The 13,823-nt window shown below is 46.6% G+C and overlaps 1 protein-coding gene across 1 annotated transcript in view; it reads right to left on the reverse strand.

Moving 5' to 3' along the window:
* SLIT3 (slit guidance ligand 3) overlaps nt 1-13,823 on the reverse strand; it is a 595,927-nt gene that overhangs the window by 108,388 nt on the left and 473,716 nt on the right. Inside the window, exons 10-11 of the mRNA XM_055325906.1 lie at nt 5,933-6,004; nt 610-681 (exon numbers count right to left, since the gene is read on the reverse strand). Coding sequence (XP_055181881.1) covers nt 610-681; nt 5,933-6,004 — 144 coding nt within the window. The remainder of the gene's footprint in view (nt 1-609; nt 682-5,932; nt 6,005-13,823) is intronic.

Raw genomic sequence — 13,823 nt, forward strand, 5'->3', positions numbered from 1 at the left:
CTGGTAGAATCAGGACAAAGCTCCATGCCTTCTTGCCCCTGTGGGTCTCTGAGTCCCTGGTGGACAAGGCTGTGCTTCCTTCCAGTAAGCTGCCCTAGGGTTGCACAATCCAAGAAAAGAAGGCTTTACAGGATGGAGTAGATGCTTATTCAGAATAAAGGCCATGAGTTGGTTTGGAGAAGAAGCCTGAAAATCAGGGAAGAAAATTAGCTTCTCCCTTGACAAGGTCACATAGATGAGAGAAATGGGCACGGGCACATGGGTAATAAACATATATTACCATTCTGTTCGTCCATCTCCCGAGAGTGCTGCTGAGGCACACAGGATGGGAGGGGGAATTGTGGGTAGAGCAGAAGATGCATTTGAATTAGAAGCCAATAACTGGGAAGCTGCTGGGCACTTAATCAATAAAAATAATGCATTTGGGTTGTAGAAATATTCCCCAAGATCAATTTCCCCTGAAGAAATATTTGTTTCTTTTACCAGGTTGCCACAAGTGTGTAAGGGAACATAAAGCCTTGATAAACACCTCCTGAAAAATATGGACACATCCCTCTCCCATTGCCAACCCCCCACTCCCACCTCCACATGGCTCTGTTCCCCACTTACAGCGATGTGAGTGATTTCAGACCCTGGAAGGCATCTGGAGCAATGTCCGATATCTGATTCTTGCTGATGTCTCTAAAAAACATTAATGGGAGAGTCTGAGAGCACAGCTCAAAAGTGTGATACGGCCACTCCTAGGTGTGAAACAAGTACTTCAGATATTTAAAATGGTGAGAATTAATCAGTTTATTTATTCATAGTACAAGAAAAGGGGCTTAAAGATCATTCAGTTCAATGGTCTTTTGATGAAATATACTACATTCGTTTCACTCTTCTTGGCTTTCACAGAACTCACCCACAGCATCTTGACCGTGACATATGGCTTTGCACATGTGAGCCTTCACTCTGTAGGAGGGACTGCACCCAGTCACGTTAGGGCCTTGCTGCATTACCAAGCAATTACAGCATAAATGAAGCAGAAGCTGGCCTCACCCAAACACAGGCCAGGGTTCAGGCATGCATCATCTTCTTGTCTCATGCCTCAGCCAACGCTGATTTTCTTCCCCATACTGTCCTGAGTCATTTCACCTCCCCAGTGACCTTTCCTTTCTGACCCGAAAAGATGTTTTGAGCAGTGACTTAAGTCTCTGTCTGGTTCGGGGTGTCCTCCTGGTCACATGATGCAAGCACATCATGAGATTCTCACGGGATGGCTCTGAGATGTGGATTTGTCCCTGGCTGTGCTCCTAGGATGGGTGCGAGCCCGGGGAAGGGAGTGGGTGATGCTCAGGGCTGTGGGGTAATGTGGATGAGAGGGAGGTCACGTGATAGAAGGCAGCCACCCCTGGCTGCGTTGGGGCAGACGAATCTCCCTGACCTGGCTCCTCTTCAGAGCCCAGAAGTGGCTCTGTGCATCCCCATGACTTCTGAGCACCCAGCCTCTAGTTCTTGCTAATGGCACTTCATTGAGGGGAAAGACTTTCTCGGAGTGCTTAGCTTGGGGGTGGCCCCTGGGCTCCTGTCATTGGAAGGTGAGATGCTCGAATTTCCAGAGACAACGCCCCTCTCCAGTTCTTTTCTTTTAACAAAATAGATCAATGGGTCTTTGCCTCTGTGCAGAAGAGAGAGCTTGGGTCAACAAGGAGGAGACAAGGGACTCTGGAGAAGAAAGCACATCTAAGCAGATGCTTAAGCAACTGCCTCCAGCGAGGCCAGACACCCAGCCCCCAACCTCTGGAAGCACACTCCCCAGGTCTGTTTCGCCCCTCCTTCTAATAGCTTGCAAAGGGCTGCCCAGCTTCCTAGGCCTCTGCTCCCTTCCCTCCCGGCTTCCAAAGCCGGTAAGTTGAAAGATATTTCACAGGTTAAGGCTTCTTAGGCACAGCTGTCGAGCTTATCCCTTTAGCTGGCAAGATCGCCTCTCACAAATCCACAGATTGTGCTCACAAACTCGTCAGTTTACACCAGGCTTTTCTTCAGCGCTCCACTTTTGTATAAGGGTCTTAACAAGCAAATGCCCTGGATTATCCTAATCTTGTTCACCCTCAGCCTGCCTGCCTCACAAGGCATGTCAGGCCAGCGCACGGGGTCTGTGCTCAGATCAGACTGCTGAGAGAGCCTGGGGGTTTTTTGTTTTTTGTTTTGTTTTGGGGTTCTGTTTTGTTTTCCTGATCATGGGATGTCCCTTCAAGCTACTTAGACCTCTAGTATGCAAGAGGAAGTTCTGGGACTGGGGGTAGGAGGGAAGCCCTCTGCTTTAGCCTTGTCAGGGCAAAGTGGTATGCAGTCCACAGCTAGCCTTGTGGATGCACTCTTCTCTGTAGCACAGGAGGGATGTCTTGTGGTCTTAGAGATGATGGGAAGTAGAATTGGACATGTGATAGTTTATCTGGGAACTGCCCGTGGTGGTCACTTTCTCTTTGTTCTTAATTCTGTAGGAAGCAAATGGCAGCCCTAAGAGGACCTAGAGCCACAAGTGACTTGACACAGCTATTTATTGGGTATCTCAAGTTTCCCCTCACTTCACGATGATGGATGAATAAGGCAGTGGTGCTGGATAGGAGGCAGGTTGGAGAAGGCTTCTGCTGCTCACTGATCTCCATGCTGGACCCCTCCTGATCCAAAGCAGGTGGCCCTGAGCTGACTCCAGGCATTTGGGTCACTCTTGATCAGTGGTTCTCAAATATTACTAGGGTGTTTACTAAAGTTCACCTACAGGGAGTCTGCTTTGGACAGCAGGGTTAGAAACCTGCATCTGTAACGTATCTCCAGTGATTCCCATGCCCATGGTCCCTGGGTCATACTTTAAGCCACAGTGTTTTACAATTTGCTGGTCTCAGATGTATGCCATGCCCTGGGGCTTACAAAATGGATGACCAAGAGGCAGTAGACTTTTCAGACTGTTCAGAACCAAGGTGTCAAACTCCCTGCTGGCAAGGCTCAGAGTGGGGAATACAGTATGGGACTCTAGGAAAGGCTGGCACCTGTGGAATCCTATCCTATGTGAGAGCGTGGAAAGGAAAATGAAAGAACATGCCCTTCTGGCCAAACCACATGAGCATGGCCCCCATTTGCCAATGCTGCCACTTAACCAGCCCTGTAAAACCAAGGGCTTTTCTCTAGTGCCTTCTACTCTCCTCATAAGTAACTTCTCTACTTTGATACTAGTTTTTTTTTTTTTTTTAAGATTTTATTTATTTATTCATGAGACAGAGAGAGAGAGGGGCAAAGACACAGGCAGAGAGAGAAGTAGGCTCCATGCAGGGAGCCTGACGTGGGACTGGATCCCAGGTCTCCACGGAAGGCGGTGCTAAATCACGGAGCCACCCAGTCTGCCCAATACTAGTTTTTACCTGGAAGTATTTTTTTGATAAGCTGGCCATGAGAAATTGGGACAAAGTCATTCATTCCAGGTGAATTTTTTTGTTTGTTATTAGAGGTAAGAGGAGGGTGTGGCTCATTCATAGTTGAGGGGAAACTTCTTTCTGTTAAGGAGAGAGACTGGGGCAGCCCTGGTGGCTCAGTGGTTTAGCGCCGCCTGCAGCCCAGGGTGTGATCCTGGAGACCCTGGATCAAGTCCCACGTCAGGCTCCCTGCGTGGAGCCTGCTTCTCCCTCTCTCTCTCTCTCTGTGTGTGTGTGTGTGTGTGTGTGTGTGTCTCTCATAAATAAATAAAATCTTTTTAAAAAAATTAAAAAAAAAAAGGCGAGAGACTGGTCACGCACACCTCAGAGGAATTCACACTCAGGGTTTCAAAGTCCATTCTCACCAGGGGCCTTATTTCTCCCAAGCCATCCTACATCATTCTTGGTTTGTGAAGTTCTGTTAATTGGAAAAATATTTAAGTGGTCTCTCTTCCCTGCTGCCATCCCCTTGGCAGGGGCGGTGGGGAGGGCATCATAATAAATATCAGTAGCATCAGAAATGATCAAAAATTAAATTCCCTTCCCAGGTTGTGACTGAGAAGGTCTTATGAATTTTGAATGCACAGATCATGGCAACTCCAATGGGATGAGGAAAGGACAGTAAAACATAGCTAAGCTCTAAATTACCTGGACTTCACAAAAAATTAGAGCAGTAACTTAAATCATGCAAGAGATATAGGTTGGGGCAGTGACTGAACTTGTCATTTTTCACTGAAATTACTATCTGGCTGCATAATCAAGCTAGGCTTTAAAAATGAATTTGTGGGGGGTATGGAGTGAGCTGGGAAAGCAGGGAGACCAGGAGATTAATGGCCCAAGGTTTTAAATATTAAGGCCTATATTTATACAGCTCCTCCAGCAAGAATGCTGCCAAGGGGAGGGGAAAAAGTACGTGCTCAGGGCTGGTTCATTATGTTGGTTTGTACTTCTGGAATTGTACCAAGAGAAAATCTTGTTTGGTTTGGATTTCCAGGGAGATGGGAAGTTGCCTTCCCAAAATCCGAGGGTAAAGTTTACCAATGCCACTGTTTCTTGGGGATGTTTATTTTGAACATAAAAGGAGTCAGCAGACACTTAACCTCCTTAATGGAGGCTCTCCTACTCAAGGGAACCCGATGAATCAGCCTTCAGTGGAAGGGAGCAAGATCGAGTCTGTGCGTATTTCTACCTGTTCTCTCATCCTCTGCAGGGGCCAGAAAGGGTAAGTAACTGAGGTGAAAACAGCATTTTGATTATTGGACTACAATAAATGATTTCTAGCCTGGAAAAGGGAAAGGGCTTTCTTTCCCAGATTCTATCTATGTTGGCAATGGCTGGGTTCTCCTCCTAGGTTCTCCTCAGCGCTCCCCGGTCTGAGTGACTTACAGAGCAATGCTCAGAGCCGTCATGGGTTGGGGAGGAGTGGTGATGATGATGTCACTACAATGGCGGGGATGAGGGCCATGATGCGTGACGCTGTCAGCGGTACCCTGGTAAGGAAGGAACAGCAGTGTCGGTGTTCCCCGGCACTGATAGGATGTAGTGGTGGCGGTGTTACTGGATGTGGTGCTAATGGGGGTGGTGGGAATAATCACTGGCAAGATATATGTGATTGGAGGATAAGGAAGGGCCCAAGGCTTCTTATCTCACTTAGAAAGAATAGGAAATCTTTAGCATGGTCTAAGGCCCACAGGATCTGGCCCCTACATACCTACCTCTCCAATACAATCTCCGCCGCTGTTTCCCTCACTCCCTCCCGGCCTCCTTGCTGCCCTGCCAACCATCCGTGCCTGCTCCCCAGGGCTCTTCACTTGCTCTCTCCTGAGAGCTCCTCAATCCCACCCTTCATTTGAGTCACCTGCACAGAGAGGTTTTGGTGGGCCGTCCTTTGTTTTACTTCCTAGAACTTACCAATTTCTGATTTGTTTCTTTTCTGTGTTCTCACACTCAAACATGTAAGCTCTGTGAGCACAGACTTGGTTTCAGCACACACTCTATCCTCCGATCTTGCATTCCCCTACATGCAGTAGACTTCTCTGTTAGATGAATGTGGGCATGGCTGTAGGCATGTTGGTTACAATGCTGTAGAATGACACGAAGCCACTGTCCCATCTTCACTGAAACTCCTGCTTTAGGTCCACATCATGAAACGAGGGCAATAAGAATGGTGGTGTGAGAGGTTTTTTGTTTGTTTGTTTGTTTGTTTTTTAGCCAACTCAGCTCCACTTCTCACTCAGATAATTTTATTTTGCTCTAGTTGGAGAGACCCTTAGCTCTGAGGTGTCTAAATCCATATACCTCACCAGCTGAAAGCGACACTCCTGACCCATGCATCCCAATCTCAGAGAACATTACAGGTCAGATACTGAACTCTCTAGGAAGAATGTGATGCAGGCTGTCATCTGGGCAGGTTGCCTACTACGCAGGACATATTACCCCCCAAATGAAAACATCTGCTTTATTCTTCCCCAGGGGAAACTCACATTCGCTTCAGTTTCTTGTACTGGGTGAAGGCTCCAGCAGGAATAGATTTGATGGAGTTCTGTTCCAGGCGTCTAAGAAACAGAGCAGAGCAGAGTCAGTTAACCATCCACCTGTCAACTTGTTAACAGGTGGTTGCTGAAGGCCTCGAGGATAGGAGGGTCCCTCTCATCACATGACACCCGTTACTGGTTTCAGGAGGCTAGCAAACACTATGTGGAAGCTAGAGACTCGTGTTCTGGTGTATGGAGCACCCATCCCAGAACCTAACCATCCTTGGAAAAATTAGAAAAAAAATGACTTCTCCTTGGTAATTTTGGCTCTTGCTTATTATAAGCCATCTTTGAAGGCAAATGTTTCTTCAAAAAAGCTGTAGCACCTTCGACTTTTTCAGAGTGCTGAAAAAGTCAAAGGGATAAAGAGAAGACAAAAGAAATGGCCTTTGGGCCAGCAATGCCCACCTGCCATCGAAGCGTGTCGTCTCTTGGTTAAAAATTCAACCCCACTGCTACTGGGGTATTGTATAGGCAGAAAGGACAATGGCTGGCTTCATTTCTGGTTTTTTTTTTTTTTTTTTTTGTATTAAGGTAAAAATGACTTATTAATTTCAGGAGTATGATATACAATAAACAGCAACATTTGATGTTTGTTTCCGGCTTTTTCAATTGGGCTGTTCTAATGTGCTGGAGAAACAGCCTTCAAGTCTTTAGGCTCCCAGCCTGATACTCCTCAAACCAGATCTCTGACACCACCCTTAGGGCCCTAGGGCCCCCTGTTGGACCACTCCCCTGGGTTGCTCCTGGAATCTGAGGTTTTACCATGTTATGGCCTCTCCAGAAGTGCTTCCTCTCCTAGGACTCTAGAATGACAAGAGATGCCACAGGCCCAGAGCTCAGTACTTCCTTGAAGAGAAGGGGCTATGGGGAGCAAGGGAGCGAGCATCTCAATTCTTTATTCTCTCTCTCCTCAGATGACTTCCTGGCACCAAGAGCAAGTGTGATGGGCAACGGGCCTGAGTGGGAGGCAGGTCCTCTATTAGAGGTGATGAGTGATGCTCTGGCCTCAGCTGAGGACTTAACATCTCCTTCTCGTGCATCTCCCTTCTCTCCAAGGCATAGATCTTTTCTTCACTTCCTCATTTGGCATAGATGGTCCTCAAACCCTCAGCTGGGAAGACACACAAAAAGGTGTGTGCAAGGGGTGGGGGGAGCAGAAGGAACATACGGGTGGAAGTGGCTCCCTTGGAGGCTAGCTACATCTAGTGGATGCACATTTCTGGCTGGGATGAACCCATTCATCTTGAAGAGTAATCCCCGCTGCAGAGTCGGGGAGACAGTCGTATTAATTTGTGCCTCTGCGATCTCATCTTCATTGGGGGAAGAGAGTATTTGTTACTGGAACCGCTAATGGAGCAGTTTGCCAGCAATTTTCCCATTTCAAACAACATCTCAGCTGCTAATGTGGAATGGTTTGTCAGGCCTACCCATAACACAGACAAATCACTCTCCAGGCCAAAGGAAGGGTGGGGGTGGGGTGCAGAGAAAGAGGAAGGGCGGTGGGAGGAGAGAGGGAGCATCAGGACAGATCATTCTTGGCTGCTGGATGAATAGAGTCTACAAATGAGACTGCCACGGTCTATTAAGAAAGCCTTTGTGGCCTGCCAGAGGAGGTAGGGAGCTTGCTCTGCTGGGCACATGGGCATAGGCTGGCTGGACAGGGGCCTGGCTGGCTCATGGTAAGGCACAAGAGCTTGCCACCAGGACTCAGAGTCTGTGAGCTGCCGGATACAGCCACCTACTGAGGCAGCAGACTCAGGGCAGGCTGCCTTGACTGAGAAGTTCCAAGGACGTTCTTGTTTTCCAGCTGAGCAGAGTTCAGCAGGGATTTCTCAGCCAAGGCAGCAGCTCCATGGGTCTCTAGGGCTGCCAGTCAGGTGGAAAATGCTCTCCAGGAATCCTGTGATTCACCTGCCACTTTGGCAAGGGATTGTGGCTGGATGATGCCCCTGGGGAGAGCCACTGTCTGTAACGATGGCAACCCCCTCAGTGTTTGCAAGAGAATCCACTGCTCCCAGATGCAGGCCAAGAGCCCAGGTAAGTCAGGTCAGCACTGGGGGTGAGGTCAGCCGGCTGTGTTTGCAATTCGTAATCAATTAGTCTCCACTTTAGCAAGGGGTGTAAGAGCCAAGGGAGGGGTGAACCAGTGAGCAATAGGTGGTACCTGTCCCCAAGGAGTTTAACAATCTGAGGATAATGACAACCCAAGACGGTCCACTACAGAACCCAATTCTATCGCTAATGTAACAAAGAAGAAGAGCTATCATTTATGATAGGGCAGTTGATTTATGTTACCTCTTTTAATCCTTACAGTTATGGGGCAGGCTGTGTTGGCCTCATTCTGTGGATGTGGAAAATAAAACCTAGAGGAATCACATAGCCTGTCCAGAGTGATAGAGCTAGTAAGTGGCAGAGCTGACCTATGTTTCAACCCATTGGACGTACAGCCTTTCTTTCTGAAAACAGAGAAACTGAGGCCTAGAGACTAAAGTGACTTCCCCAGTGTCACAGAAGATTTTAGGAGGTTAAGACCCAGTGCTTATGCTGAGACATCATGCGGCCTCTGCAAAAGTCAATATTTTGTAAAAAGGCTGCAGGAGTTGAGGGAGATGCGGTATAGATGTAAGTATATATAACTATGCAAATAGAGTGCAAAGGTGTGGTTTTGAACCAAGAACTCCAATCAGGAGTGCAGGGATGGCTGTGTGCATCCTATACTCATCAGACTTGCCCACTCTAGGGATGGTATTTGTCTCTGCCACCTCTCTGCTTCTTATGCTGCTGTGGCTCCTGGCTCGACAGTGGATCCCTTATGGACCTCCAAGGCCATGACCCAATGTGGGTTAACCTTGCCACAGGGGCATCAGAGTTTGTCTGGGGGGAGTGGGTGTAGTTGTGAAAAGTCTGTGTTCTTCAAATGTGAAGTGAGGGTGAGAGTAGGGATAATGACAACAGTAGGACCTAATCGGTATCAGGTGCTTGTGAGTCAGGCATTAGGTTAAGAGTTTTACATGGTTGGTTTATCTTAATACTTACACCTCAATGAGGCAAATCCTACTCATTATTACCAACCCCACTTTAAACATGAGAAAATGGAGGCTCAGAGATGTGAAGTCACTTGTCCAAATTCACAAAGCCAGGAAGAACTACAGCCAGGATGAAAGTCAAGTTTGTCCCATTCAAAAACCTGAACTCTCCGTCACAGAGCTTTGCTGAGTCTCATTTGGAGTGGAGGCATTTCCATTTTTAGTCATTGCCAGCTCATCCTCGGGGAAATGGCCTCCTCATCAAGGGAGTAAGCCTACAGTGCTTGTGCACACGCCAAGTCTCTGCGTGGCCTAGAGCCCCCAGGGGGTTTTATACAGCCTGGAATAAGCACACAAAGATCCACATTCCCAGTGACAAAAATTCGGTGTGAAGGACAAAAAGCAGCATTAGCATCAGCAAAAACTGTCACATTTAGAGAGGTGTCTGAAGCCAACAGCTGTGTTAGGTCTCTCTTAAATGGCACATGTGTCTCTCTTTGTCTGGCAAACATTCTTCAGGCTGCAAACCGATTTAATAGAACTAGCATAAAAACAAACATACAAATCAAACATCTGAACATCTTCCGGCACCAGTAAAAACAATGGGAACATCTGATGGGGATTTCAGCCATTTGCGCTCTGTATTGATTTGCCCTAGTTTCTCGGTGCTTCCTTAATGATCTGTCATTTGCAAACATGCGACTGAACACAATATATTTCCAGCAATGCATAAGTCAACATGATGCCAGAGGGACTAGCAGAGGCATGGCTAGTGCAAAGGCATGGCTACAAGTCACCTGATAAAGACGTTCTAGAGCTGGGTTCGAATATTGGTGGTGGTATGGCTGAGGCAGCAATAATGACAAACATCTACCATTTATTGAGGGCTTTTTATAGGTTAGACACTGTGCTCTTTGCATGCCGTCTCATTTTATTGCTTCAACAATAGTACGAAGCAAGTATCATTATTAATGTAAGAACAACAAAGATGAGGGATGCAGGCATATGAGACATGAGTCATTCTTAACCTGCTCTGCAGAATACCTGGCATTGCCTATAGAAAAGAGGGGGTGCAGACAGAGAACCAGATTTGCTTTCCTTATTATATGCATATGCCCAGATGCCTATACCAGAGAATTTTTTTTTAATCATCTTGGGAAAAAAATGAAAAAAAAATTAGTATGGGAACTTAAGACTAAACCATTCTATTGTGTCATACATGTCACCTGCATAAGTTTTTCTTCTTTAGGTTCTATTCAATGTCTTCCAAACACTGTGCTAATATTGTGTTATTTAGTTTTCATAGAAAATCTCTAGTAGTTCTGATGAATCCCATTTTGCAAAGCAGGGGGACCGAGTGAAGCAGGAGATGTTAAGGAAGGTGCTCTAGGTGAGAGGCAAAACTGGGATGTACACCTGGACTATTTATCCCAATGTTCTGTTCCTGATTATTCTGTGCTTCATCAGCTTCCGCTTTATACTACTGCCCCATCCCACCCCATCTCTTCTCCTTCCATGTAACAGTCCTTCAGAAACCTGGTATTCTCAGAACATTTAAGAATCCTGGATGTTGATGGCTTCCAGAACCCTCCAGTCCTTTTGTTCTGTTGACTACTTTTTGTTTTGTTTTGTTTGTAATGGGAGAATATCTGCTTTTGTTAAGCAGATAAACCACAATTTATCTCCTCACCCCAGATAAACAGTGGAGTTGAGGTGAGACAAGGTGCAAAGTAGGGCTACCTTTCCCCCAGATGCTTTCACTTATGACTTGACCGTAAACCCATCCACAGCCTTTCTCCATCAACTAAATTTAGCTGCTATAGTAGAGGGCATGAGACACACTGGATGGCACTGTGTGTGTGTTGCGGGGCGGGGTGGGGGGAGGTAGAGCAAACTGTTAGAAGATGGGACAGAGATTAAGATGAATCTAGGTACTCTAGGTACAGATGGTCCTCTTGAGCCTTGAGGACACTGGAGGGAAGACAGAAGACCACGGAAGAGAGGAAGGTGGGAGCTTCTGGCTCTTCCCGGAATCTACCCCTCCTAGAGGCTGGAGCTGGTTCAGAGAAACGACAGGGAGCAGTAAGAATGGTGGTGTTGGTGGGAACTCAGTTTCGAGGAAAATCTGCAGGGAACTGTCTCACTGCGGGTTCTCTGGAAGAAAGCTATTTTTAGAGGAATTGGCTCTGCTATGCGGGGAGACCAGCACACAGTCCTCTGAGCTGCTTTGGCTTTGAAAAAAAAACTCTAAAAGAATTTGCCAGATTGCTTTGCACGGGAGATAGCCCTTCCTCCCCACAAATGCTGGGGAGTGCAGACCCCTTCCCGAGGTGTTAGAGCATCACTCCTGGCTAAGGATTGTGCATTGGGCCTGGAGAGCCTGATAGGGTGCCAAGCATCCCTAAGGAGAAAGGGGAAATCTGGATTGTATAGGTGCCATGGACACGAGGCAAAATTCTTGACAGTAAAAAGAAAAAGTCACATTCAGATGTCTTTGGGATGATAAATCAGACACTTCCTATTCATCCTGGGGTGCGTACTACAGCTTCAACTCTCTATTCCCTGTCTCATCTTTCAACCTCCCCCATCTGCTGGTCTTCTCTCACTGCTAAGAAGATGCGTTTCAGCTGCTTTCAAAACTTCTGGGCCAACACACGGGTCCCCAGGCACGGGCTTTGTTGCCATGAGGAATGAGCCTGTTTCTTCCTCAAAAGTCTCTCTTACATGTCACTTCTCCAGGTACCTTCCTAACCATAGAGTCTTGCCTCATCTGCTTTCATGTCTCAGCTTCATTTCATCACAGAGGAGAATGAGGCAAGCACAGACGGAGATATCCTAGGCAATCTGTCTGGTGGGCCATGGGTGCTGGGGAAGGTGGGGCAGCCTTATTTCCATGTCTGCATACATTTGCATGAAGAAGAGCTACTGCCAGGCTCAATTCCTAATGCAAGTGGCTAACCTCATTCTTAAACCTCTTCTCACCCATAACCCTCAAAAGTCTGACCTAGCTTTGTGGAAGGATCGCATATGTAGGTAGCTCCAGCTCCTATCATGGTCCAACCCTTCTCACTGAGCCTAATGAAAGTCGTAGTAATAGTAGTACTAGTACTAGCAGTAGTAAAATAACAATCATGGCTAACAGAGTATATCCTACGTGCTGGACAGAATGCTAAGCATTTGACAGCCTACATTCATTTCACTTTGACAAGAACTATTAAGAAGGTACCACTGGCCTCTGCATGTTTCAGTTGAGGAAAACAAGACTCAGAAAAGTTATTTACCAATAACTTGGTAAAGGTAGAGCCAGAGTTGGTATGTAGATCTACCTCCCTGAATTTATGGTTTACACTCTTAAGAATCCGGTTGCTGGGATCCCTGGGTGGCACAGCGGTTTGGCGCCTGCCTTTGGCCCAGGGCGCGATCCTGGAGACCCGGGATCGAATCCCACGTTGGGCTCCCGGTGCATGGAGCCTGCTTCTCCCTCTGCCTGTGTCTCTGCCTCTCTCTCTCTCCCTCTGTGACTATCATAAATAAATAAAAAAATTAAAAAAAAAAAAAAAGAATCCGGTTGTTGTTTGTAACTGTTTGTTTTTAGAAGCACTCTAGCTAGGTTGGTCATTCCCAGACTTTCAGATTTCACAGGCTAAGTGGTTACAGACCTTTTATTTTGCCAATTAAGATGTTCTGTGTGTGTGTGTTGTATATAATACATGTTTATATATGACATACATTTATAGTTACATCATAATTACACACGTAATCATAAACACATTTATAATGTACATGTGCATGCACCCACAAACATATATACTGCCTTCAGCGGCCACCATTTCATAAGATAAAGGGCATTTTAAAAACAACAACAGAATAAGGAAGTCCAGGAATTTAAAGTAAAGGAGAGTTCTTTAAATTGGATATTTTTGCTCAATAGAAAAACATCACATTGTTCTTGTTTTTCTCACTTTACCTCACATTGAGAGAAAGATATCAGTCATCTGATTGTCTTTCAGAAATCACTACTCTCTTTTGTTAATACCCTTTTAAAAATTTGGTGTCCAGGTATGAGCCAAGCTCCCTTTGCTACCCTGAACATATAAGCCCACAGGAAGTACTAGTAGAGGTTCAAATAGTCCAGTTATGGCTTGGTCTGCATAGGTCCTATCTCCGATGTGGACATCTGCAATTTCTCCCTCCCAGACACCTGAGCTATGTGCCTGTGAGACCCAAGTTGAAGATGTGTAGAGATGTGGAGCAGAGGAGGGTGAGTCAGGCATTGGTAGGGGGTCGTTATAGCTTGACTACTATACTGGCCTGTTTCATCAGGCTGTGGTTTGAGGAAATATCTATGGTTGCCAAGAAGGGAAGATAAAACCTGACAGATGGAAGGAGAAAGGAATGAAGTGGGAGCAGAGAAGAAAGCCAAGGTCTATGGGAATCTGAAATGAGATGAACGTGGGTAGGAATCCTTCTTGAACATCTGTCTTGGGTGGGCCATAGCCCTACCCTGGCATGGATGGACAGGGAAGGTAGAGGGCTCTTAGGACAAGGGGCAAAGTATGAACTGGGTGAAGAGAGAGATAGAGCTGGGAAGTGAAGTGGGAAGATCATGGGTGGGGAGAGGGAGAGAGGGGGGAAAATGGAATCAGGGGAGGAAGATAGAGACAAGGGGAACAGCATGGAAAGGGGAGAGAGTAAGGCCAGGAACAAAAGGCAATGGGAGAAGAGAAGCCAGGGAATGAGCAGGAGAGGCATGGAGTCTAAGTGAACTCCATGGAAGGAAGGGGTCTTCAAGGCTAGAGCAATAGACCATG

Source organism: Nyctereutes procyonoides, unplaced genomic scaffold (genome assembly GCF_905146905.1).
Source record: "Nyctereutes procyonoides isolate TBG_1078 unplaced genomic scaffold, NYPRO_anot_genome, whole genome shotgun sequence".
In the NCBI taxonomy this organism is placed as follows: domain Eukaryota; kingdom Metazoa; phylum Chordata; class Mammalia; order Carnivora; family Canidae; genus Nyctereutes; species Nyctereutes procyonoides.